This window comes from Phascolarctos cinereus, unplaced genomic scaffold, assembly GCF_003287225.1.
Source record: "Phascolarctos cinereus isolate Bilbo 61053 unplaced genomic scaffold, phaCin_HiC Scaffold_4;HRSCAF=312, whole genome shotgun sequence".
Classification (NCBI taxonomy): domain Eukaryota; kingdom Metazoa; phylum Chordata; class Mammalia; order Diprotodontia; family Phascolarctidae; genus Phascolarctos; species Phascolarctos cinereus.
The window spans coordinates 604,207,529-604,235,275 of NW_027555847.1; the positions used below are offsets into that span (position 1 = coordinate 604,207,529).

The following is a 27,747-nucleotide window of genomic DNA, read 5'->3' on the forward strand; positions in this document are numbered from 1 at the left end:
GCAAATAGAAAGCCGGCCACGTGAGTGCTGTGAGGTTTCTTAGGACCCTCTATGCCCCGGAAACATTTCTTCTCGCTTCCTCTAGCAGCTGGTATAGGTCGTTGTTTGTCGAGAAAGGTCTGAAGCGGGCAAGAGTAAGGTGGGTCGCGGTTTACTTAGATTCGGTTATCTCCTCCTTATTTCCACAGAGATAGGGAAGGATGTTGCACATTCTTTCCCCCCCCGCCGAGGGCCTGGGACCAACCAAGAGAGGGACCCCCGAGCTACCTTGTCCCCCCGGCTGAACGGCCATACCCTATGCCGGTGGTGTTACTGCTGGAGCTTGAGAAAGGGAGGTGGGCCCGGAGCCAATTCCTTGTTGAATTTCTTTGTCATGCCGACCCCAATACTTCATATCCTCTGAAGCCCCAAATTTCTTCTTTCTCCTGCACCAGCATTTCGGGGCTAAGCTTTCAGGATGAGGGGGCTGGTACAGACCAGCCCCGCGGGCTGTTCTGAAACTGTCAACTCTTCACTGGACTGGGGAGCTTTCAAGTGAAAAAGGAACATGTGTAAAGGGAGCTGGTTGGGCTAGGTTAAAACCAGAATGGAGTGAAAGGAAATCAGATGATTACTTGGTGATTTGCAGGGCTTAGCACAATGCGTGGCACGTAGCTAGGCTATTAATTAATGCATCATGACTTGATCTAAGGTCACTTTACGTCCTCATATTGTGACTTTACAGACATTCCCCCATGCTAACCTCCGACCCCTGGGAAGCATAAATGTCTTTGCTTGTCCTGCCCAGCCCTTCAAAACATAGAGCTACGGTGTCGGAAATCCTGCACTGTTTTAACTCAGCAAACCAGTAGATCCAAGAATATGGGTGTTCAGAGCTGTCTACAGATCAGAGGGTTCTTCCTCTTCTTACAGATAAAGAAATTGAAGTGTAGAGACATGAAGTTGTTTGCTCAGGGACACAAAGAGCATATAAGTGGCAAAGCCAGGTTTGAAGCTAGTGTTTTTCCCACTGTTTCAGTCTAGCTGTTTCTCACTAAAGAGAAAACAGCATTCAGTCCAATCCAAAATTTTCTACAGAAACTTTGCTTAGAATGCCTTCAGCATGTAGATATAGGTTGTATGCATTTTCACTGGACTACCCAAGGAACCATGACACAAAAATGGCCAAGATCCTCTGGTTTATGGCTTCATATTTTTTTTTTATCATTTTAGATATATTGTATTGGAAAATTTTCCAAAAGAATGAGAACTATGATCAGAAATAGTGTCTTCATTTTGTTAGTTAGCAAAGGTATTTTTTAAGTGCATTTATTGTCATTCTGCAGGTGGTGGTGTTTTTTTTTAAATGCCTTCCTCTAGGCCAGGCAGCTTATTTTTAAAGTGAAATCTAAATCTGTCCTCTCACCTCTCTCTATACATAGTCCTGCAACCTTTTAAAAGGAACAAATTGTTGGGATTTTTGTGTGTTTTTCTTATCAGTAAACTGACACAGGAAGAAACATCTGTATAACCACTTGATAAAATAAAAACCATTTCATTAGTGGAAGTCCATTTGAGTACAACAGAAGGAAATTTCATCCAAAATCTACAAGGACCACAAAGTAGAAGGTGTAGAGAAATAGTATAATTGATATTAAAATGGCTTTAAAAATGTAATTAACCTTCCCTGATATCTTTAGATGTTAATACTTCTCAAATTACCTCCTCAGTTTAAATGTGTGTTCTACTATACTTCCTTAGTGTAGATTATCTGCTTCTTGAATTGTGGGGTTGTTAAGTTTTTGCCTTTGTATCCCCAGTATCTAATATGAGGGTATCTTGGATTTAGATGTAGAAGAGAGCTCAAATGTCATTGAACCCAACTCCTTAGTTGTACAGATGAAGAGACAGAGGTTAAATGACTGACTTCTACTATCCCATCAGGTTAAGTGGCAAAGCTGGAATTTGAATACAGGTCCTTTGATTTCTAATCCAGTAGTCCTTCCACTAAACTAGTCTTCTATATTTGTTGAATTTAATTTTCCAGCAACTGTGATAATTCTTTAAATGATTTCTAGGTAGATTCAAAAATTTGGACACAATTTGAAGTTAATTTTTTTCATATACTTCCCTGTTGTCAAAGTAGGACCTAGGCTAGAAAAGTAATTTATACATCTCCCAGAAGTGATTAGCTGAAATTGGCAGAATCCACTGGCTGTCAGGCATGGTGCCTCACTCTTGTGTGTAAGCTGATTGGTTAGTATTTCCTTTGGCTTTATGATATCAACATGGAATGTACAATGTAAGTACGAGAATTGAAATTGTTAACCAAAGATTAAAAAATAGTGTTTGGATGAGATTAAAAAGTTTATCACTGTGTTACTTCCTGGGATTCTGCAAGTAAATACTGTTGAAAATCGTCTTTAAAACAGCATTCCAAGCAGTGGGCAAAATATGAAATAGATGTGATCCTGCCTAATGGATTTGTAAAATAAAAACATACTTTTTTTTTTAAATGTAGATTGGCAAAATGAACAAGGACGCACAGATGAGAGCAACTATTAACCAGAAACTGATAGAAACTGGTGAACGAGAACGGTAAGTAATATTTTGCTTGACTGGTCAAGCACTTTTATATTACTATAACACATAAATCTTTAGAAATGTTTATATCATCAAGGATAGTAGCAGGCCACATGTGAATGGTTTGTAGAAAATTGAATTATGAACTTCATTTTTAATTTTTGTAAAGGGAACTTAATTAAAGATATCTTACTTCAATACCTGGGTGGATCTTATCAAATATAAATACTCCTTCTGGTGCTATAGATCAGAACACATCCATACCTTATCTTGTACTACTCTTGTCCACTCCTTCTATAAAATTCCTACAAGGAGCCCAAGCAGTATGCTGGGAGCCTTCTCTTACTATTACCTGGTTACCAGTGGTGGTAAGTAAAGGCTGTCCATTGCTTATCCCTCATTTTTGAAACATGACCTGAGTCAGTCCTTTTCTGATCATACTTCTCTCTGATGTATTTTATACTGTTTCTCATATAAAATTCTATGTGGGTTACATATTACAGCCTACACATAACCACCATGTGTTTCTCCCTTTTCCTTTGGGTGAACCAGAATTTTGATTCCTGAAAATTCTTCCATGACTCACAACCACATAGTATCACACCCCACCCCATTCTTTTCTAGATACTCAGTTCTAGGCCTACTGCATAGGCACAATAGCTCTTGAAGTGGTAGTCCTGTGTCACCCCTCCCTTCCTCCCAAACCCAAACTAGCAGCTTCTAGCCCAGCCCTCACAGCCATTATCAAGGAAAACAACTCCTGTGGAGAACGGGTTAGCCATCCCCACCAGCTGTCAATAAGTTGCCATTCAAGGGCAGGCAGGGCACCCTGAGGGAGAAATAGGAGGCTGCAGCTTGTACCGGGCAAGTCAAGACACCTCTACCATCTTGACCACTATTTCCTCTCCGAGCCATTTAATAGCAACAGCCTAGGACACTGAACCCTGAGAATAGTGACATTAACTAATGACATTAAAGAAGAGGCATTACTATCTGCTTTGTCAATTCACTTTAAAGACCATGGGAATTTTCCATTTGACCTGCAGTTGATTTCTTCCAAAATGTGTTGTCTATCTCATTAGGATATGGGCTTCTTGAGATCAGGGACTGTCTTACTTTTCTATTTTTATTCTCAGTGCTTGGCATGTAGTAAATGCTTACTTAATAAGTGCTTTATTCATTCATTCATTATCTGTCTGCAATATCTGTTAGATATATACTGATGGATCACCTCTTTGCTTCTCCATTCACTACTAGACCATAAACATTCTTCATCCATTTGGTTTTACCTTTGTAAATATGTCAAACTCCTGGGTGATTGTGAATCTCATATAGGATGCAATCAATACATATCATCAAAAAAAAGAAAAAAGAAAAAACTCCCCTGTATCAGAAGTATCTCACCATCTGTAAGAAATCCCTCTTTTATGTGTCAGTCTCCATTACAGTGACAAACACCTTTTGCTAGGATGTATCTTCCTTTCTCATATACTTAGTAGTTGTACCAAACTGAACTTGCTTTTCCTCACAGATAGCACTACTGTTTTTCCCCCTTTGTATAGGCAGTCCCTTCTTGCCTAAGATTCAATCTTTTCTCCTCTCCACCTTATTGAATCCATAATTCACATCAAAAATCAGTTCAAATGCTGCAAGAAGCCTTTGCAGAACTACCCCACAAGCCCCAAGTGCTGTTTTTTATTTATTCTGTACGTACTTAGATATTCGTCTGATTGTTTCCTTGGATAGAATGTAAGCTTCTTCAGGGCAGGGACCATTTTATTCTTGTTGTATCCCCTTGCCCTAATACAGTGCCTGGCACATAGTAGGCACTTAATGAATGCTTGTTGATTAATGGATTCCCTCAGGATCCTAAGTTATATTGTTTTCACAGCCCCTTGTTCTTTCTGTACTTAATCTAGTCCAGCAACTCTTCCCACTTTTGTTTTCTTTAGCATCCTATCTCTTTCCTCGTGTAATATATATGGGAGACTGCAGTGTTAGCATCCAGATATGATCATCAATACTTATTGATGGAAAAAAGTTTGTTACAGAAATATTGATAGCTTTCCCCCCCATTTTTCTTCATCCAGTTTCCTTTTTCATTGTTTTTTCTAGATGTCCTAGCTTAATTAAGTCTCTACCAAGCTTTCTGTAAATTTTGCCTTCCATTCATTGTCAGTGTTTTATGAAGTGATAAGATAAGTAATCAAAATCATCCATCATCCTTTCCATAGGCTTTTAGAAGTGCATTTGTATTTTAAAGTAGTGCTGTCCTGTGTCTGCTTGACAAGGAGAAAAAGTATTTACTTTTTCTTGAGGTCCTTTATGGGCTTTGTTATAGTGACTGATTTATGTTTGTTAAATTTCCTTAAAAGAAATGTTTATTGTGTGTCAGTGCCTGTCTTTTATCTGTTTCCGATTTCTTGAGAAAATTATTTCACTAAGAGAAGCTGTAGCAAAGTACAATTTCCAAAGGGTGTTTTTTTACTCTCGTTTTAATGCAACTTCTAGATCTCTGCCTCTGCCAAAGCTTTCGGTTCTTAATTCATTAAGCTCCATCTAGGAGCATTATCAGACTTAAGTTTGTCTATTGAAGAGGGTAGTTGGGAAGAAAAGCTAAGGAATAAAATAATAAAAGATTGGAAAGAATTATTAGACATCTAGTCCACTTCTTCATTTTGTAGATTAAAAAAAAAAACTAGAGGCCCAGAAAGGTTAAGTCTACTTAGTTGTTGATCTGGAAGTAGAACATAGATCCATTTCCATTTAGGTGCTCTTTCCATTATGGCATGCTACCTTATGAGTTTGAGGTGACAAAGAAGGAAACATCACCAATTAATGTAACATACATAGGACACTGGACAAGGAATTAAGAAATCTGGTCTATCCAGTTGAAATATTGATTCATCACTTACTGTGTACAAGGCACAAGGGATTCAAAACATGAATCAATATAAAATGTGCACAAAATTTTGGTAAGGCATCAGGGAACATTAGCAATAGAAGGTATAGAGAAAAGCCTTGTCATTTAGTAAACATTTAATAAACATCCTGATGTGCCAAACACTGTGCCTTATAAGCACCAGGGATTTTACAAATACAGAAAATAAAAATAGTCCTTGTCCCCAAGGAGCTTACAATCTAACGGGGAAAGGCAGCACACAAAAGGAAGCTAACGGGGGAAATGAGGAGGGAGGAGAGTAGAGGAGAGATGGAATCAGGAATTCAACTGTTAAGAAATAAAGAGATGGCTGTCCTGGAAGTCCTCTTTAAATGGGAGTTTTAGGATGAGTTCTGTGCTCCTCCCTCTAACCCTAAATCAGAGGGGCAGAGGGTACTGAAGGTACTGATGGGGTATGGGTACCAAGGTTGATAAAATCTCCCAGGATGACGAATTTCCTAGGGGCGTAATGGAAGTCCAGTCCACCACAGCAGTGTAGCTAGTGGAAATGAAGAGATGGGTGCTAGCCTGGGAGTCCTCTTTGAAAGGGCTTTTGTATAGTAGTTAGCACCTTGAAGGCAGTTAAGGATTCTGGAGTCAGAGAGCGAGCGTACTCTTGCGAATCTTCTAGGCATGAGGCTTACGCAATACAGTATATGCAGGGACAGTTCTGCCACAGACTGGCAGGGTCATTTAACCTCAGTGAGACTTAGATTTTGTCATAATGCAAAAATGGGAAACTTGATTACATGATCTCTTAATTATTTCAAAACTCACCAAGCATTCATTAAGCACTTACTACGTACCAGGCAGTGCCAGTGGATGCTGGAGATTCAAAGAGAAAAATCAAACATACTTCAACCTCAGTGAGCTTATATTTTACTGGGGAAAATTATATACATATATAAGTGTATACTTATTTAAGGTATATATAAATGTAAGGTGGTCAGGGAAGATCGGGAAAGGCTTCACGTAGAAGGTAATGCTTGAATTGACTCTTAAAGTAAACAAGGAATTCTAAGAGGTGAAGATGAACAGGGAGATAGCCACAGCAAAGACATGGAGATGGGAAATGGACAGTTGTGTCTGAGGAATATCAAGGAGGTCCATTTGGTTGGATGATAGAATATACTAAAGGGAGTAAATGTACTGAGGCTAGAAAGGTAAGCATATAAAGTTTTAGGTGGTAGCAGGAAAGAAGGAGTTAACAAATTTAATGAATTGGACTCTGGGTATGTTTTAGGTAGCTTTTCTTCCTTGATTAAGGTCATTTGTAACTAAGAAAAATTGAGAATATTTTAATTTCCAGAAGAATTTCTGTATTTATCAATAGACCAAGGTTCAGCCAATATTTTGATAGCATAGATTTGGAGTATAGTATAACCTGAGTTCAAATCTCACCTTATTCTCTGAACTTTAGTTTGTTCTTCCATAAAATGAAAACATTTCATGTAATACTTTTACGTCAGGGGGTGATTGGGAAGTTATATTTGAACTCAGGTCTTCCTGATTCCAAGCTCAGCACACTATCCACTGTTCCACCTAGCTCCCTCATCCTTAAAAGTGACCATTTAATTCAGCAGACTTTCTTTGACTATGTGAAATGAACTATAACTTCATGTACCATAACACAGTGTGATCCATAGGAGTTATATAATCCTTTGGTTTGGAGAAGGTAGGTGGAGCTAATCAACAGAGTTGATTACTAAGGAAGAGGTTTGAACTTGTGGTCATGAAAGAAGGAAAATCTAAGATTCACAAATGAAATCTGTATTAAAACACTCTATACTGCGAATGTTTAACATTCTTTTTTTTTTTTTCAGACTTAAAGAGTTGCTAAGAGCTAAATTAATTGAATGTGGTTGGAAAGATCAATTAAAAGCTCATTGTAAAGGTAATCAGTGTTTAATTTGGTCAGAAATCTAAGCTAGTCTTTCTATACCAAGGTCTGTTGATTTTTTTGGCTATTAGAGAGATACTTGATAATTTGTCCTTATCTGATTATTTTTAAATGAATGCAGATTGGAACTTGATAATGCTCAGATCTCTCTCAATCCCTCTCTACAGATTGAGAAGACAAAGAAATGCTACTAGTGAGATTTTTCATTCCTAAATAGTTCTTATTTTCCAAGAGAAACTCAGAAAAATGTTCTTACTATGAAAGTTAGGACATTAAAAGTAACCTTATAAGACACTTAATATGGTACAAAAGATTAACAGATATCATGTTCTCACCTAAAATCTTCACTTATATACAAAATGGATTTCTCTGTATATAAAGGGTTCTTAAGACTGCTCATACTACTAGACTTGGGGTATCTAATGGATAAGTTTCATCATTTTTATTTACAAAATGTTTCATAGCTTCTTGAAGCTAACAGATTATTTATACGTAACATAAGAATTTTGTTATGTAGTACATAAAAATTCTTTTAGAGAACAGTTCTATATGAAATAAGTAGATTGGTCATTTATTACAATTCAAGTTTTTATCATTTGCAATAGGTCCTATACTCATTAAGTATCTGCTATGTGTAAGTCAACCTGCTGGGGACTAGAAATGCCTAAATATTTAATTCAGGCAGAGCTGTGACCTCTCACTGTGATCACAAAGACAAAAGTCTCTGCCTTTAAGTTAATTATGCTTTATTGGAGGGACTACAGCATGTACAGAAATGAGTAAGAAAGAAAGTCATTTAAGGAGTTAACAACAGAGGGATCAGAGAGGTCTTCATAGAGAGGCAGCACCTGAGCTAAACCTTGAAAGATAAGAGATATGAAACAGGAAATTAGCATTTTGTGTGCTCCTTGGATTCCTTTCAGCAAAGTCAAATCAAGAAGCATTTATTAAGATCCTACACTGTACCAGGCACTATGCTAAGGCCCTGGGGATACAAAAAAAGGAAAATAAACAGTCTCTGCTCTCAGAGAGCTCACACTGTAATGAGGGAGACAACATGCAAACAGCTATGTAAAAGCAAGATAAAGACAGGATAGATTGGAGGTAATCCCCTAGGAAAGGCACTAAGATTAAGGAAGCCTGAGAAAGGTTTTTTACAGAAGGCGGGACTTTGGCTGAGACTTGAAGGAAGCCCAGGAAGCAAGAGGCAGAGATGAGGTGGAAGATAGTTCCAGGCATGAAAATTTGAATGAGATTTGGTTACCCAAAAAACCCAACCAAACAAAAAAACCCATAATATAGGATAGGGATAATGACTGTACCTGTGATATCATTGATAGAATGCCTGGAGAAGGAAACTCCCTATACCAGCTGTAGGTTAGCATGTTCTCTGCAACGAATAGTCTAGAACAGAGGTGTCAAACTCAGGGGTACTGGCAGCAGAATTCCCCAGGGAGGCCCAAAGCAAATTAAAATGTAATTTCAGAATGTTTGACAAATTAAATAAAAATACAACATAGATGATGCTAATTTGTGGCTTTCTAATTCAACGTGTGCCTGCAAGGATCCGTTTCTATTTGGGTTTGACACCACTGATTTAAAGCAGTAGGGATTAAATAACTTGCCCAGGGTCACAGAACTACTGTGTATCCAGGATGCCACTTGAAGCCAGGTTTTCATGCACTACATCATGGCAGCCTCTCATTACAATATAGTCTCACCCAATAATAAAGACCTTTTGGTATGTCCCCTGCACACATTATGATCACATTAATAGGGTATGCTGTGTCATTCACTTCATTCTCTTCACTTGAAGTGTTGGCACTGAAACCTGTAATGATACGTATGTATATAAGTATGCTAATTTTTGGAGGTATTTTGTGTAGCATATCAGTATCTTATGGGCTTTAATATATCTAGAATGGCCTATAGCCAAGTGTGTCTTATTTTTTAATCCTCCTACTCATGTACCCTCCCACTCTTTTTTTTTTTAAAGGAAATTGAGGTTAAGTAACTTGCCCAGGGTCACACAGCTAGTAAGTGTCAAGTGTTTGGTCTGAGGTTGGATTTGAATTCAGGTCCTCCTGACTGTAGGGCCGGTGCTCTGTCCACTGCACCACCTAGCTGCCCCTACCCTCCCACTCTTGCACATTAACTACTTTTTATTATCAAATGAGAAGTGGTTTAGGTCAGCACCTGGCACTGTAGGTGCACGTACATGTTTTTATTCTTTTTTCTTCCCTTTTCCTTCTGTACATTCCTTCTAAGAGGCAGCAAGCAACATTTAAAGGTACGTTGGGTAGGCAAATGCCGTTTCAGCCCAAAGTGGAACACAGGGCTAACAACAGAGTGGTTATACCACATGTTAACTTTGGCCAAACCAAGTGAATTAAGCATAGACAAAATAAATTTTGGTTTCCTCGTATTTGAGAACTAACCTGAGATTATGCTAAGACAAGCTGTTTACTGGAGAGAAGATTCCAGCTCCTCACAAATGCTGGATTTAAGTATCATAATAAAATGGTAACTTTATTAATTTGGGGCTTTATGATTAGTATTTGTTAAATGTATAAGTTATATATTTTACAAGGGGATAGGCTTTTTTTATGAACTCGTAAACATTTAAAATTTATTTGCACGGTTGCATTATATCCATTGTGTTTTCCCTGATATGAATCACAATGTCTAGTCCAACAAAATATATAGTCTTATAATTAATTATATGGCTTTTAAAAATTTTGGTATTTGTGTTTTGCTTTGGACTTTTAAAGATGTGATTAAAGAAAAAGGATTAGAACACGTTACAGTTGATGACTTGGTGGCAGAGATAACTCCAAAAGGCAGAGGTAAGAAATGAGTTGTTTGAAATAGTCTCCTTTTAGGAATCTAAATTCTGTAGAAGTAAATACTCTGGATTAACTGTAAGTCTAATAGACTAGATTGATTATTTGACACTTAAACAGTCTATCTTCATTTCTTAAGCCATTATTCTGGGATATCTTTCCTTGCTTACTATGTCTATTCCAAGCCCCTGATTTATATCATGTCCAAATGTGACAAGAATTGACCAGTTGTATATTCTACATGACAGTCTGCTAGACTGCAAAGTTTGCAAGTGTGGCCTCATCCATAGCTCCTTCTCTGATGCTTTGTTTACCCAGAAGTTTCAAAGGAAAGAAATATTAATTGATCTGAACTCTGGAGCCATGGGAGAGCAGTGATCTCCAAAATCTTGTCATGTTGTTCTCTTGAAGTTAATACCATGATAGCATTTATGCTTTTGTGTGTGGCGTAAATTATTTGTGATGTTTAAGCAGTCACAGAGCCCTTAAGACTCAGAGGCAGCCTGTCTTGGAATTAGGACGACCAAGTTCGAATGTTACCTTTAGTAACATAATGGTTGTGTGATCATGAGTAAGATTACTTAATTTATCAATTCCACTGGAGATTCTTTTTAAAAATTAATTTTTATTGATGTCTTTTGTCTTTGTATTTCCTGCATTTCCCTCTGTATTCCTCCCCCCTCTCCCTTTCAAAGATCTATGCCTTATAATAAAGAACAAAAAAGAAGAGGGAAGATGAAGGGGTGGGGGAATGGAAGAGTTTGAAAAAATTCTGGCATTATATACAATATTTGACACCCATAATGCCTCATGCCTGCAAAGATGCAGGGGGAAGTTGATTCTCATATTTCTACTTCAAGGCCAAGCTTAGTTATAGCATTCAGATGTAATGGTTTTGTTGTTTTGTTGTTTTTCTTTTTTTTTGTAGTCGTGTTGTTTTTTAGACCACTTCACTATTAAGTTCATGAGTTTTCTTTGTAATCATCATTTCTTATAGCACCATAATATTCCATTCATATACCACAGTTTGTTTAGACATTCCCTAGTCAGTTGGCTTGGTGACTTTTAAGTTGCTAAGTAGTTGCTGATCTATAGGAGTTTGTACATATTGGAGTTTCCCATGTGGACAAAACTGTAGGTCTAGATGACACCCTCTTCCCCCCCCCAAAAAAAATCTCTTTATCAAATATCTTTGATAAAGTTTTGATTTCAGAGAAAGAGATAGCATTAGAACATGTTTTACATATATATATATATATATATATATATATATATGTATATATATGTGTGTATATATATGTGTGTATATATATATGTATATATATGTGTGTATATATATATGTGTGTATATATATATATATACATATATATATATATATATATGTGTGTGTGTGTGTGTGTGTGTGTGTGTGTGTGTGTGTGTGTGTGTGTAAAATATGTATACGGGTGTGTGAGAAGAGAGATTAAATTAATATAAATGACCAAGAGATTTTCCACAATTATTAAGTGGTCAGAGAATATAAACGGTCCTCAGAAAGAGAATTGCAGAATTTTAACAGCCATATAGAAGATTACTCCAAATATCTAATAAAAAATGTGAATTAAAATGATGATTTCACCTCACACTCAGCAAATTGACAGAGAAGGACAGAAATTTGAGTAGTCAATATTGGACGGTCTGTAGAAAGACAAGAGCATTAATTTCACACACACACACACACACACAAGTGGGATCTCAAGGTACAAGAATATAGACATTTTAGTCAGTTTTAGTATAATTCCAAATCATGAGATTATTGATAAAGATATATCTTGTAATATGTGTGTGTGTATATGTGTCTATATATACCAAAGAAATCAAAACACAAAGGAGGGTCCCTTATATACCAAAGTATTCATAACACTTTTTGTGATGACAAAGAATTGAGATCAATGTACCCATCACTTAAAATGGTGCTAAACAAATTATCGTACATAAACCTCATGGAATAGTACTGTGCTTAAGAAATGAGAAATATGAGAAATTCAGGAAAAATAAGGAAAAAGATACAGAGTGAAACTAAGAAAATAATCTGTGTGGTGAACTACAATGTAAACTGAATGAAAAAAAAAGTTCAATGCTGTGTGATTGTAATGACCAAGCTTGATTTTGGAGATGAAAAAATACACCTTCCCTCCTTTCGTCACAGAGGTGGGGGGCTATGGGTATAGAATATCCTCTGCTGTCATACATGATTGAGCATAGACTTGAGGCTGAAAGAAACCTCAGAGACCAACTCAAAACTCCTCATTTTACACAGAGAATAATTGTTAGGAGAAATTTGAACCTACATCTTCTGACTCCAGAGCCATTACTCTTTACACTACCATGCTGTATTGGTTGGTTTTGTTAAGCTTTTTTTTTTTAATCTTTTATTAAGGCTCACTGGGTTGGGAAGGAAGGGAAATGAATGTGATGTAAAAACAAAAGATATCAGTAAAATTTTTCAAAGTCCTTCATTGTTTCTTCCCTTAAGTTTTCAGTCTAAAAATACACTATGTACACAAATGAGCATGACAGAGTAGACTGTGACAAAGGCAAAGGAGAGAGTCTAACAGAATTATAAGAAAATTTTAGGAGTGAAAACTCCAGATTTAGCCAAGAGGCTTAAGGAAAGTTTTGGAGGAAGTATCACTAGCACTCGTTTTAACAGGTGAACACCAGGAAGGAGGCTCCAAGGCATGAGGAATCACATCTACAAATACATAGAGACAGGAGAAAACAAGATAATATCAGAGAACAGCAAGTTATCTAATTTGGCTGAAACATGGACTTGAAATAAAGAAGGTGGATCTTGGAAAGCCCTTAATGCTAAGAGGTTACATTTCATATTCTAGGCTTTAGGGAAATGAATTAGTGAAAGTTTTTCAGTTATGAATTGCCAGGTAGCATTATAGATCTACCTAAGGGCAGAGAAAGTGAGTTGTTAGTACAGGTCTTTCCAGGGATATTCAACAACCTGGAAAGAGGAAAGGAGATGAACAGGGTAGCCTAGAATTGCAAGTTGGTTTGGTTGCCATAAAAGAGCATCAGCAAGAAGGTTGGCCACAAAAAGATGACCTTTAGTAATTCAGATCCTCTGCTAAGGTAGAGAATTTGTACATATGCTGAGGAAGTCTCAGCTCTCTGGTAGATGTATTTTAATGTCTTTCATACTTTTAATCTAGACTTTTTTAGCTCCTTTTGCGGTGTTAACCTGGCTTCTTTGTAGAATCCTTTTTCATAGGCATGAATTATATGGCAAACTTTACTGTATATGAATTGGAAGTAGTCCGTGTCCACATGCCATTTTATTTCTGACCGTTTGTTTCACTCTTTTCAGCACTTGTACCTGACAGTGTGAAGAAGGAACTTTTACAAAGAATAAGAACTTTCCTTGCCCAGCACGCTAGCCTTTAAGATGGTCTGGAACATTACCACCTTGTACTTTGATTTCTTTAATGCATAAAAAACATGCCATACATTTGGAGTGCATTTTCTAAATTAGTCCTTTTTTTGTATGATGAATTTTACCTGTTTTGGTAATGATCCATGTGTTGTATTGATATTTTTTTTCCCTGAAGATTATTTTAATAATAAAAATAAATGTAAATGTTTGAAAATGACATATTTCCACTATATTATTTTATGTTCTCTCTTTCCAACTTTTAACATTGACTAGAAATGTCATCTTTCTCCAGGTATTCTCTTTTATTATAAAAATGTCTTTAATAATAAATATGCTTATTAAGCACTGTACTAAAAATTAAATATAAGATTCTACTCCAGAGAGCTTATAGACCAAGCATCCCGTCCTTTTCCCTTGGTCTGTACTTTAAGGCCTTTTTATTAGGAGTAAGAAAGTTGGCAAAGAAGATGATTCTGGGAGTATTCTTTGTCTCATCTAGACCCCTAGTCTTGAGATGAAAGAGCACCATATGTGCCCAGCCAACACCTTAGGAGGAAGGCAGCTTTTTCTTGGAGAACAAGTAACCAACTGATAATTGTTGTACTCTCCCATAGGGAATTCCATTTACAAACTTGTAATAATTTAGTATATGATAGGACATCTTTCTACTAAATTTTAAAATTACTCACATTTTAATTAGTCCTACTTAAGCCCTACTAAGGAATTTCTGCATTTCAGAGCTGTGCTTTCATATGTAAAGTACTATAAAGTACTCCTTTAAGCATAGGCCATTCTTTTTATGAACTCTTTATAAACCTTTGATTTGTCAGCTATCAAGATAACTGCTAAATTGTATGAAGTTCTTAATCTAAAGAAGGGAGAAAAATTACCTTTTCATACTCTAGAAGTGAAGTAAAATTCCTTAAGTCCCTGTTTTTGAGTAAAGTACAAGTATAACTGAGAATTGTTTAGATATTTGCTCACCTCTTCACTCATTAAGCATAATGATAGGGTGTTGCTCGCTGAGGGCAAAAGGTCCACTGAAATAGATGTTTTAGAAGATCTCAAAGCTAGAAGGGACTTTTGAGATCATCTCATCCAGGAGTTCTTAATGTGGGTCAGTGTGGTCTTTGAACAAATGGGGAAAAAATTGCATCTTTATTTTCACTAACTTCTGACTGAAATTAACATTTCCGTCAGTTATGAATCTAGGCAACAGACTGCAGTAGTTTAGGCTTCACTAGAAGCCAAAGGGGTCTGACACAAAAAAGGTTAAGATATTCTGATCTAGTCGAACCACTTTGATTGACACATCAAGAAACAAGCCCAAAAATAGTTTTTCTGTTTGGTAGATGGTCTTTGGTATAGAAATTCACTACCTGTTGCTGATGTGGCAATTTGGCAATCTAGACAGGTTAAACCTCAGATGGCAGGAAAGTAATGTCACCAGGTCTCCTTTACAGATTGGTAAGGCCTGTAAGAGACCGCCCTCCTCAGGCATTGGAGCTGGAAGATATCTTAGAGACAAACAAAAAGTAACTAAATGTCCGTTCTCTTTGACTTAGTTTCCATTGCTAGACTTACACTCTTAAGGAGTTCATGAGCAAAAAGGCTCCATATAAAGTAAAATATTTACAGCAGCACCTTGTGGTATAAAAGAACTGAAAACAGTAAATGCCTGTTAATGAGGGGGGATGACTAAATAAATTGTGGAACATGAATATAATGAATATTACTGTACTGTAAGAAATGATGAATTCAAAGATGCAGAAAAAGGATTTCTATGAAGTGATGAAAAGTAAATTAAGCAGCGCCAGGAAAACAACATACAAAATAACTACAGCAATGTAAATGTAAAAAACAACCACCACAAAACAATTGAAGCTGAATACTGTCCCCAAAGAAGAGACATGAGAAGCCCCCTCCTCCTACTCCTCTCCAGAAGTAAGGGTCCACAGGTGTGGAACATTGTATAAAATGTCAGATTTTTCCAATGTGTTGGTTGATTTTGCTGATTTTTTTTCTCTTTAATTTTTTTTCCCCATAAATTGAATTCTTCATTATAATGAGGGAAATCCAGACAATTTTTAAAAATCAATAATTCCCACTTTTTTTTTTGTGAGGCAATCTGGGTTGTTTCTTGCCCAGGGTCATACAGCTATGAAGTGTCAAGTATCTGAGGCCGGATTTGAACTCAGGTCCTCCCGACTCCAGGGCCAGTGCTGTATACACTGTGCCACCTAGCTGCCCCCCTATTTTTTTTAACATTCATCCCACCCGGTCATCTTGACATGTGTCCTGCCACTGTATCCAGGGAGAGATAGCTGAACCTCTGACTCCAGAGCTAATGTTATTTCCACTGGACTGTCAGCTGTGTTAGAAACTGATTATAAAATGATTCCTATTTATTGCATAAGTAAATGCAGTAGTTACAACTCCTATATACTTCTGTATTTTAGAGTAAAAGGAGTTCAAACTAAATTACTCAAATTGTCCCTTTGCTTTGATATAGTAAATATATCATTTTATCCAGTAATGCCAAAGCAAGGACCAGATGATTTGGAGGAGTGGTAGGTAATTGGATATTGCTTTTTTCATAACTGTGAATGGCCTCATTCCAATTCAAGAGAATTGTTACAGGTGCTCACCAACCAACTTGTGAAATGATCCCAGTTTATTTATTACCTTTTTTTTTAATCAACGGTCACTTCCATAAGCTTTTGAGTTTTGAATTTTTCTCTCCCTCCTTCACTGCTTCCCTCCCCAGGATGGCACACAATCTGATATAGGCTCTACATATACATTACTATTAAACATATTTTCACATTAGTGATGTTGTAAGAATTAGAACCAATAGGAGGAACCACCAGAAAGGGGAAACAAAACACAACAGAAGGAAAAAAAATAGCAAATAGTATGCTTCAATCTGCATTCAAACTCCATAGTTCTTTCTTTGGATATGGATAGCATTTTCCATCATGAGGCCTTTGAAGATGTCATAGATCCTTGTATTGCTGAGAAGGGTTAAGTCTATCAATATTAGTACCTTAACTGATTATGTTATTCCCTTCTTGAGCCAAATCTGATGAGAGTAAGGTTCAAACAATGCCCATCTCCCTCCCTTCTTTCCCTCCACTATAACAGGTTTTTGTGCCTTTTCCTGTGATGTAATTTACCCTTGTCTGCCTCCTTCTTTCCTTTTCTTTTAGTACATTTTCTTAGATCAGATTAATCCACTTACTTGGATTCATTTTACCCAGTCAACTTATACCCACCCCCTTTATGTATACTCCTTTAACATAGTGTAATAACAATACAGTTCTCGGGGGTTACAAGTGTCATCTTCTCTTGTAGGGATTTAAACAGTTTGCCCTTATTAATAACATGTTGTTTCTTTCTGTCCCATTTACCTTTTTATGTCTCTCTTGAGTCTAGCATTTGAAGATCAACTTTTCTGTTGAGCTCTGGTCTTTTTATCAGGAAGGTTTGGAAGTCCCCTATTTTGTTGAATATCCATCTCCTCCCTGAAAGATCATGCTCATTTTCCCTGGGTAGTTGATGCTTAGTTGTAATCCAAGCTCCTTTGCCTTATGGAATATCATGTTCCACACCCTACGGTCTTTTAATGTAGAAGCTGCAAGGTCCTGTGTGATCCTGACTGTGGTTCCATGATATTTAAATTGTTTCTTTCTCACAGCCTGCTGTATTTTCTCTTTGACCTGGTAATTTTGGAATTTGGCTACTATATTCCTTGGTGTTTTCAATTTGGGATCTCTTTCAGGAGATGATCTTCATATGGCTATTTTACCCTCTGGTTCTAGGTCCACAGGGCAGTTTTCTTTTATGATTTCCTGAAAGATACTGTCCAGGCTCTTTTTTTCATCATGATTTTCAGTTAGACCAATAATTTTAAAATTGTCTCTCCTGGATTGATTTTCCAGGTAAATTGTTTTACCAATGAGGTAATTTACATTTTCATCTATTTTTTCATTTTTTTGTTTTTGTTTGACTGATTCTTGCTCTCTCATAGTCATTAGCTTCCATTTGCCCGATTCTAATTTTTAACAAATCATTTTCTTCTATTAGATTTTATACCTCCTTCCCCATTTGGCCAGTTGCATTTTTTAGGGACTTGTTTTCTTCAGTGCACCTTTTTTCTAGTTGGCCAATTGTACTTTTTAAGGACTTGTTTTCTACAGTTAATTTTTGTCCTTCCTTTCCTAAGCTATTGACTCGCTCTTACATACGTCTCATTTCTTTTCCCATTTTTTCTTCTACCTCTCTCATTTGACTTTTAAAATCCTTCTTGAGCTCTTCTAAGAAGGCTTTTTGGGCTTCAAACCAGTTCATATTCCCTTTTGAGGTTCCACATGTGGGTTTGTTGTCCTCTTCAGAATTTGTGCCTTGATCTTCACTCTTCCTACAAGAAGAATCTATGGTATGTTTCTTGTTGCTCATGATGTTTGCTTATTTCCTGGCTTTTCAAGAGGTTGAGCTCTTCTGCTGGGGAGCAGAGGGCACTGACCCAAGCTTCTTGTGTTGGGAGCCTAAGGCCTGGTCACTGGCTTTATGTGCTGGGGCCTCTGATGCTGGCAGTTGGAGGCTGTAAGGTTCTGGCAGCTTACCTGGTGTTGGGCTGGAATCAGCAACACTAGAGCTCTACGGGTAGGATCGGGTAGTGTGGCTCCTGGAGATTTCCTGCTCACCTGGGCCTTTCCTTCCTTTTGCTTTCTTCAACTCCTTTCAGAAGGATGTTGCAGGATGTTTATCCGCCTGGAGTCCCTTGGAGTGCTGCTTCCCTTAGTTTTGCTGAGGCACTTGGGAGACCTGGTTGTTGTAGAATGCTGAGGCACCTGGTGTTTTGCAAGCTGGTTTCCACTGGTTCCCCCACCCTCACTTGAGGCACTTGGGGGTCCTGGTGTTGATGTTTGCCTGCTCTACCTCCTGGGTTTCAGGCTCTGTTCCTGGTATGCTTAGGTGAGGCTTTCTGCTAGCTTGCTGGGATGCCTCCTGTTCTGTACTGCTCCCCTTCATCCAGGGCAAGAGGGGCCTTTGCCATTAGTCTCTCAAGCTACCTGGGCTACTGGTCTGCTGTATCCCATCTTTCTTCTGGTTCAGCTATTCCAGGGTTTTTCCTGGGGTCTATTTATTAGCTTTTTAAAAATAGTTATCTAGAGTTACCTTCTAAAAATTCCTTTCTATGACCACCAAAGGTCCTGTATAATGTAATAAGAAAAGCCTTGGAACTTGGGCAGTGTTGTGGCATGGATCCAATTTGATATGGGCAGCCAAGATCTGTGACCTGTAAACACTCACAGTGCATTTTGTGTTGTGCTGACACATCATTATGTAACCATAGTGTTGAGCAAATAAACACACTGACTATGCCATTTCTTAGGAAAGAGATACAGGAGGGCTTCTAGCACCTCTTACACTAGCAGGTTCGCTTTGATCTGGTCAGACAGGAAGACAGGAATGGAGTCATAATAAGGGATTAAATAAGCTTACTTTATTCTAGTCTAGTCTTCTCAAAGGGAGTTTGCTGATGATGGGGTACCAAATCCTACAGCATTCCCTAACAACCCTTCTCACAGGGGCTGGCGTGAAGGGGGGAGGCAACGACCCCTCATCTTGATGGGATCAGTCAAGACCAGAACAACTTGTGCTGTACCCTAAGTCCCCTCAAACCTCAATGGGGGCTGGTTGAGGCAAACACACAGATTCCTCCTCCCAAGCCCTGATGGAGGTCGATTAAGGCATGCGCAGCACTCGACCTACACATTCACTAAGGGGGTCCCCAGTCACTGACCAGTGCCCACTTGTTTTATAGGGAGGGCAACAGGCAAAGAAAGCACATTGCCAGCAACAGCCTCACAATTTTACATCACTTCAACCCTATACCTACTGCACAAACGTGGTAGAGATGTTTTGAATCATGATCATGAGAACTCATATCTAACACTTGGGAAGTAAAGACTGTCATGGCTATGGATCCTGGGAAGAAAATTCTAAGAAAGCATAACAAAAAATCACTTAATACACACTAAAATTCACCTTACTTACACATAAATGATGTAAACTTAGAAGTTTCTTGTTGGCATGTTGCCTTCTTTGTTTCTCTATATATCAAGTGAGTACTGACTGATGAGTGCAGATGTTCCCTCACCTCATCTTGACCAGCTGCTGCGAGAATAAAGTGGTATGTCATTTTTCGGTCTGGCTGAATCTAATGCAAACCTGCCAGGAGTAGAGCTCCTGTGTTACAGGCATCAGAAAATTCTAGTTTCTAGTCCCCATCTCTGAATTGCCAAGTAAGATACAGTCCCTCTCCCTTAATTTCTTCATCTGCAAAATGGATCTGATAATGTTAATCTTCCTTTCAGGAAATGTTAGATGACTAAGACTGGAATGGGCAAAAGAGCAAGTGTGGAGTTTCTGATATGCTTTGTGCAAATAATAAGTGCTTAATAAATGCTAACTCGAGTAGAGAAAGGCAAAGTAGTATAAAGAAGAGAAAGCTGAATTTAGAGTCAGAAGATTGGTTCAAATCCCAGCTTGCTGTTTACTACTTGTATGACCTTAGCCAAATCATCTCTTGGAACCTCAGTTTCCTTATTTATAAATGAAGGGGTTGGACTTTACTAGCTTGAGATCCTGTGAAAATCTATGAATATGTGAAAGACCTCTTTCATGGCAAGGGGTATAGACTTTCTAGAATTTAGGAGAGCAAAGGGATTTTGCCTGAAAGAAATTACCTTCATCATCAACCTCCATGATCCCTCTACACTTTTTATTTTTTCATACCTACTGTGCATAGCATAGTCACCAGCACATAGGTGAGCTGAATAAATGTTTATTAAGTTGAATTCATTTCCTGGAATTTTAATTTCAGAAATGTTAAAGATAAAATTGTTGCCTGCAATAATAAGTACCTAGTATTTGTTTGTTGAATTGACATCATGTTGATTGGATAACAAATATCAAATAGGATAAAGGTCACATATAGAGGGCCGGCCCTTGTATCAGGAAGGCCTGCTTCTCACAAATACTAATCATGTGATCATGGACAATAGCATAAAACATGTCTAAAGAGATTTAACTAAAAGCACTGTGAATAGAAATGGTACAGAGCAGAAGGACAAGTTCTGAGGCAAGAGAGAAAGCTGTTTAAGTATATCTCATAGTTCTGTATAGCCTTCAAAATACAAAGCTGCAGCTATTAACTCACCAAGTACTCAATAAACATGTGGATTAATTGACAGCATGTATGCTTTTTCCAAAATTCAAATGGCCATCTAGCTGTTCTTGTTATTGGCCAGCAGGGAGCACCTGGAGCCTTTCTTATTGCCCTCTGGAACTAGCTGCTATATGTGGAAAGCAAATTGTACTCCTCTTTTTTCAGTTCTGCTCAATTACCTCTTTCAAGATGAAGGAGTAATTGAATTCAAGTCTAACTTTGGGATTTCTGATCGTATTTGCTATAAATTTGGAGGACTAAGCAACGTATTTTGATCTTTATGTTAACCAGACCCTGCTCCCCCCCCCAAAAAAGTAATTCAACTAATCCACCCAGATCTGTTAAATTAGGTCAGTAAGTTGCTTTAAATGGAATAGCTGCTTATTGAAATGTTTTGTTGTTGTTGTTATTTTTACAGTGCCAACTCTAAAAAGAATCCAGTGATCTCTAAGCTAAGTCCTTTGATTCTAACCTTTTATGATTAGGACTGCTGGTTTAGGACAACCTAGTGCATACAGTGCTGGACCTGGAGTCAAGAAAACAAGTTCAAATCTAACCTCAGATAATTTATTAGTTATGTGACCCTAGGCAAATCCCTCAGTCTCTACCTTAGTTTCCTTGTCTGTAAAATGGAGATAATTATAGCACCTACCTCCCAGCATGGGCAGCTAGGTAGCAGAGTAGATAAAGTGTCTGTCATGGAGTCAGGAAGACTCTTCTTCCTAAGATCAAATCTGGCCTCAGACACATACTAGCTGTGTGACCCTGGGCAAGTCATTTAACCTTGTTTGCTTCAGTTTCCTCACCTGTAAAATAAATTAGTGAAGGAAATGGCAAACCACTCTAGTATTTCTGCCAAGAAAACCCCAAACAAGGTCACGAAGAGTCAGACATGACTGAAAAACAACAGAACAACAGAAACCTCCCAGGGTTGTTGTGGGAATCAAATGATATAATATTTGTAAAGCACTTTACAAACCTTAAAGCACTATATAAATGCTATTATTATTGAGAAAAATAGTGAATTATTAATAAAATAAAAACAACGCATTTTATATCCTTCTTCCTTCAAATATTCTATCTCAGATATGGAGTCATCCCAGGAGTAACTCCAAAAGATAATAATAATCAATAAGATTTTGTCTCCTTTCTTATGATATTCATAGTCCAAATGGAAGTGGTGCAGTGGATAGAGCATTGGAGCTAGGTAGATCCGAGTTCAAATCCAGCCTCAGATCTTTACTAGTTGTATGACTTTGGCATACAGTGTAAAGTCACTGAACTTCTATCTGCCTCAGTTTTCTCATTTGTAAAATGGAAATAATAATAGAACCTACCTCCTAGGGTCGTTGTGAGGATCAAATTAGTTAACATATGTAAAGTGCTTTGAAAGTCTTAAACAACTATATCAATGATAGATAACAATGATTTTAAGTAGAGTACAATGTGGTAGCTTGCAATTAATGAATATCCTGCAGATACTCCATGAGTCTCAGTTTTTGGTGGCAGGAGAAAAGACAGCGTATGTGTAGGTAAGAGATAAAAATTGATAACCAGGTGAAAATTGACATGTATCATGTCCTAAATCCCTAAGTGCATGCTATTAAGACATTACCTCAATGGCATATGTAATCCCTTAGAGGAGATTCTACCACATCCACAAATACATCTCTTCATGGATCTCTATTTTTGGCTCTGAGCCTGGGATGGGAGATCACTTATCCTGAAACACCAGAAGGAACTGATAGGGAGCATTTCTTCCCCTTGTAGCTTGTCTTGTTACTCCCAAGCTGGAGTCTGTGAGCTTCTCTTCGTATGGTTAGATCATCAAAAAGCAATTTGACCGACCCATGTTATCCCAGCTCTCCCAAGAACTCAGCTTCAACTACATTAAAATTTAATGTGATGCCCTCAACTGTTATGGAGGGCTGTTATTTTTTAAAGTTCATTTGAGAAGCTTCTCTATGTCTTTTGCAGAATGATCATTGGCTGTTATGTTGCTCAGGGTCTCTTATATGAAGAGGCACACAATAAATTCTGCCTGGATTTTAGTGCTAAAGTCTTTTATCAGACTCTGTAACCCAATGCATTTCCCTCTAGGCTTTGGCTGCCAAGAAACTCAGAGTTAAATCCATTGCTTATTTTGTAACACCTGTTTTCCACTCCTTTTAGCTGTTGGTGGTTGTTGTTGTTGAGTGTGTGCGTGCGTGTGTGTGTGTGTGTGTGTGTGTGTGTGTGTGTGTGTATGCTGTTCTTATTTCGAATTTCCTCTTTTTTTAAACTGGAAGTATGATTTTATCAGTATATAGAGCTCCCAGTGAGGAATTTTCACTATCGAATCACATGACAACTTTTCTACAACATGTAGTTTTAGAGACAGTAGCTTGTGACACTCAAAGGTTAAGCAGCTTGCCCAGGGCCACACAGCTAGTATGTGGAAGACGCAAGACTTTCTCCTTTTACATTGCATTTAATTTTGTAGGTCTTGTCAAATGATTTTTGGAAGTCGGTGGATACACACACACACACACACACACACACACACACACACACACACATACACACATAATTCCTTATGGTGAAAGGATTGTAAGTCATACCTCAGGTTTACAATTAGCTTCTTACACACAGATACTACTACCAACAACAATAACAATATTGTCATCATCATCATCACCATAGCATTTAACTAACACTCTAAAGTTTACAAAGTGTTCTGTAAATATTATTTCATTTGATCCTCACAGCAATCCAGGATCTTAGGTGTTATTATCTCAATTTTACAGAAGAGAAAACTGAGGAAAAGAGGTTAAGTGACTTGCCCTGGGTCACACAGCTAGTAAATATCTGAGTCTGGATCAGAACTCAGAACATCCTAATGACAAGTTCAGTGCCTATGTATTACATTACCCAGATGCTTCTTCAAGTGTAAAACTGCTATCTTCAAGTATGAAAGATCGAAGCATAGAAAATTCAAGCTTGCAGGGTTCCCTGACAAATCAATGTTCTCTTTAGGATATGTTTCTTTGACATTTTTCAGATTTTACATTATACATTTATCATAAGTAAAGAAGTGTTGTCATTGTGTTTTTTCTATAGGAATGTATGAGTGTGTTTGCTTTTGTGTAGTTAGAGAACCCCAGATTCATAAAATTTTACCAATTATATCTATTCCATCAATAAACACTGCAAAAGTAGAAAGAACGCTGGGTTTGCAGCTGGAAGACATCTATTTGAATTCCATCTCTGGTATTTTGCTAACCTGCATGACCTTGAGCGAGTCACTTAACATCTGTGGGTCTCAGTTGCCACATCATTAAAACAGAAAGTTGAACTAGGTGATCTCTAATATCTCTCTGAACTCTAAAGGCAGAAAGTTGGTCTGGACTTGAGTGCTGGTCTTGATTCAGGAACAATTGGATCCAAATTCTGCTGTTGACACTTAGTAGGTCTTACTAGGTACTGTGTGACCATGTGCAAATGACTTAACCTTTCTAAGTCTCAGTTTCTTCATCTGTAAAATGGAGATAATGCCTATATTTGTAATCTCATGAGGTTATGAGACTTAAATGAGATTATGTAATTAAATGTCAGTTATTATGAACTCCTATGGACTTAAGTTGCTGGTGAAGTGCTTTGGTAAACTACAAAGGTTCTCTTGATTTTTGTAAAATCACAGCTGCATCTTCAGTTAGCAACTGTAACAACAAATATTTTCCTAAAACAATGTCAGTGTGACAGATAGTCATAGCAAAGGAGCCAAAATGGTAACTAGGTCAGCTTAGAGCACAGACTGACAAGAAGCACAAGTAATCTTTGACTACCTGACATTTTGGTGTGCTTGCTTACAGGTTGAAGGAAGGTAATTCCAGTCACAAAAAAAATCATATCATAGCGTAACTCACTGGAATGATCTTAAAAATGAGATCAAACTTCAGAAAAGTGCCCCAGAAATTACTGTCCTATATGACCTGCATTAATAAGCTTAATGATGATAATGACAAAATCAGGCCCCATGAGTATTTGTTTCAGGAACTGGTCATGTTTAGCACGTAGAAGAAAGGACTTAGGGGACATATATTAGGAAGTGTTGCATTAAAATAGTTGAAGTGTTGTTCTGTGAAAGATAATTAGACATCTTCTTCGCCCTCTAGTCCCTTAGCTGGAAGTTAGAGAGACTCAGATTTTGCCATAATGTAAGAAAAACTTTCTAAAAATTAGGAGCTGTCCACAAGAATGAGTTTCCTTAGGAAATAATGAGCTACCTATCACTAGAGGATTTCAGATGAAGCATTAGTGAGTCATAGGATCATAGGTATGGAGCTTAAAAAGGAATTCAGAGGCCATCTGGTCCAATGCCTTCATTTTTAGGGTTGAGAAAATTGAGGTCAAGAGAGGTTAGATGACTTGTCCAGGGTTATATGGGTAGTAAGCATCAGAGATGGGATCTGAAGCCAAGTTCTCTGGCTCCAATTCCCCTTCTATAAAGACACACACAATAAATTCTTCTTTGATTTCACTGCTTTTTCCACTGTACTAGGTTAGTTAGAAATATTGTAGAGGAAATTCCTGCTCTAAGTGCAGGTTGGAATAAATTACTTCTCAGGTACCTTTTAAATCTCAGATTCTACAATTCTCAAAGCAATTGGATCACATTTTTAAAGTTTTATTTTTAATCACACTAATTTTTGAATGAACCCATCCATTCATTCTGCTACTCCCTTACTTCTGAGATTATCTTCCATTCATACTGCATATATGTATGAATACATGTGTACCTAAAATACGTACATGCAAATATACAAATGATGTCTTCCTTTTTAAAATGTAAGCTCCTTGATGTAAGGAACTGTGGGGTTTTTTTTCCTTTCTTTGGACCCCGAGCACTTAGTACCATGCCTAGTACATAGCAAGTACTTAGTAAATACTTATTGATTGATTAATAAACCTCTCTTTCCTCTCTACCTAGCAAATCTTCTCTTGTAACAAACATGAAAGAGGAGAGGAAGTTCAACAAGTTTATATGTATATATATATATATATATATATATATATATATATATATAGTATCTGATATCTTATGTTGCTCTCAACAGAAATATGGGAAAGGGTAGGGTGGCTGGGTGGCGCAGCAGATAGAGCTCTGGCCTTGGAGTCAGGAAGAGCTGAGTTCAAATCTGACCTCAGACACTTAACACTTACTAGCTGTGTGACCCTGGCCAAGTCACAACCCCAATTGCCTCACAACAAACAAAAAAAGAAATATGGGAAAGGGGTGAGTTTTAAGAAAAAATAATGAATCCTGTTTCTGATATGTTGAGTTTGAGATGCTTATAAGATATCCAATAAAAATATCTGGCGGGCAATTTGTAATGTAGAACTGGAAATCAGGAGAGAATAGTACTGGACATTATAAATTTGCAAGTCATCTTCATAAAGGTTACAACTGATCTAGTGAGAGTTGATGGGGTAACCAAGAAAGATAATGTAAAAACAAAAGAGATGTCCCAGGACAGAGCTTTGGGGAATCACTCAGTCAGGAGATATGATATGACTAAGGAGTGGTCAGATATGGTCAGATCAATAAGAAAAAACAGAGAGAGAGGAAAAGGGAGAGAGAGAGAGAGAGAGAGAGAGAGAGAGAGAGAGAGAGAGAGAGAGAGAGAGAGAGAGAGAGAGAATCTAAGATGTTCAGTTTCAATTGAGTAATGATGTCATAAGTCAGATTGCAAAGGGTTGAAGTGAGAGGAGAGGTAATGGAGCCAATGAATGTAGATCTAGTCAATAGGATGGCAAACTTCCTCTAGCACTGTTCAGTAGCACATGAGCTGGAGTAGGAGAAGTAAATGACATTCTTATCAACTTTGAAGATGACATAAATCTATGAGGAATAACTAACCTGGATGACAAAATCATGTTTGAAAGTATGTCAATTGGTCAAGTACATTGGACCAAATCTTGTAATCAAGATAAATGCGAAGTCTTATACTTGGGTTAAAAAATAAACTTCATAATTACAAGATAGAGGCGGTATGGATAGGCAGCAATTTGTCTGAACAAGATCTGGATCTTTTAGGGCACTTCAAGTGCAGTGAGTCAACAGTGTGATATGGCAACCAGGAAATCTAATGAGATCTTAGTCTACATTAAAATAAATATAGTATCCAAAACTAGAGACATAATAGTCTCACTTCACTCTGCCATAGTCAGACAACGCCTGATGTATTGATCAATTTGGGCTTCAATAGTTTAAAAAGTGTATTAATAAACTAGAAAGTATACAGAGGGGAGCAACCAGGTTGGTGAAAAGCCTCAAACACATTCAATATCATTTGAAGGAGTTGAGCATATTTGGTGAAGAAAAGAGAAAACTTAAGAGAGATATGATAGATATCTTCAGAAATTTGAAGGGCTGTCACATGGTTTTTGTTTGGCCCCAGAGGACAGAAATGGGAACAAAGGATGAAATTTGAAGAAAGGCAAATTTAGGTTCAGTGTAAGGTAAACACTTATTTTCAATTGGAACTTCTCAAAAGTAAAATGTGTTACCTAAGTAGATAGAGGATTCCCCCTCATTTGAGGTCTTAAGGCAAAGTCATTCAATAAATCAATAAGCATTTATACTCGCCTCCTATGTGCTAGGCACAGTGTTAAGTGCTGAAGATACAATTCAAAAAAGGAAGACAGTCCTTGCCCTCCAGGAGTTTACAATCTAATGAAGGAAGAACCAATTGTTGTTTGTCCTTCTTGAAGAGGACCAGTGACATCAGGATGGTGATGTCTTGACTTGCAAGTGAATTAGATTTAAGTGAGACAGAGCTGTAGGAAATCATCAG

General features: G+C 37.5%; 1 protein-coding gene across 1 annotated transcript; it reads left to right on the plus strand.

Annotated features, from left to right (window-relative positions):
- The first annotated feature begins 30 nt into the window (after positions 1-30).
- On the plus strand, positions 31-13,891 carry ENY2 (ENY2 transcription and export complex 2 subunit). Its single transcript, XM_020970321.2, has 5 exons — positions 31-139; positions 2,501-2,577; positions 7,327-7,397; positions 10,175-10,249; positions 13,609-13,891. Exons 2-5 carry the CDS (start codon positions 2,510-2,512, stop codon positions 13,683-13,685), a joined length of 291 nt encoding a protein of 96 aa, XP_020825980.1. The 5' UTR covers positions 31-139; positions 2,501-2,509; the 3' UTR covers positions 13,686-13,891.
- The last annotated feature ends 13,856 nt before the right edge of the window (positions 13,892-27,747 follow it).

What these genes read in the sequence shown, in the direction of transcription:
- ENY2 (XM_020970321.2), top strand. Translation starts at nt 2,510, where the DNA reads ATGAACAAGGACGCACAGATGAGAGCAACTATTAACCAGAAACTGATA. An exon ending in GAAACTGGTGAACGAGAACG is followed by an intron (nt 2,578 to 7,326) that starts GTAAGTAATATT and finishes TTTTTTTTTCAG; the next exon opens with ACTTAAAGAGTTGCTAAGAG. An exon ending in ATTAAAAGCTCATTGTAAAG is followed by an intron (nt 7,398 to 10,174) that starts GTAATCAGTGTT and finishes GGACTTTTAAAG; the next exon opens with ATGTGATTAAAGAAAAAGGA.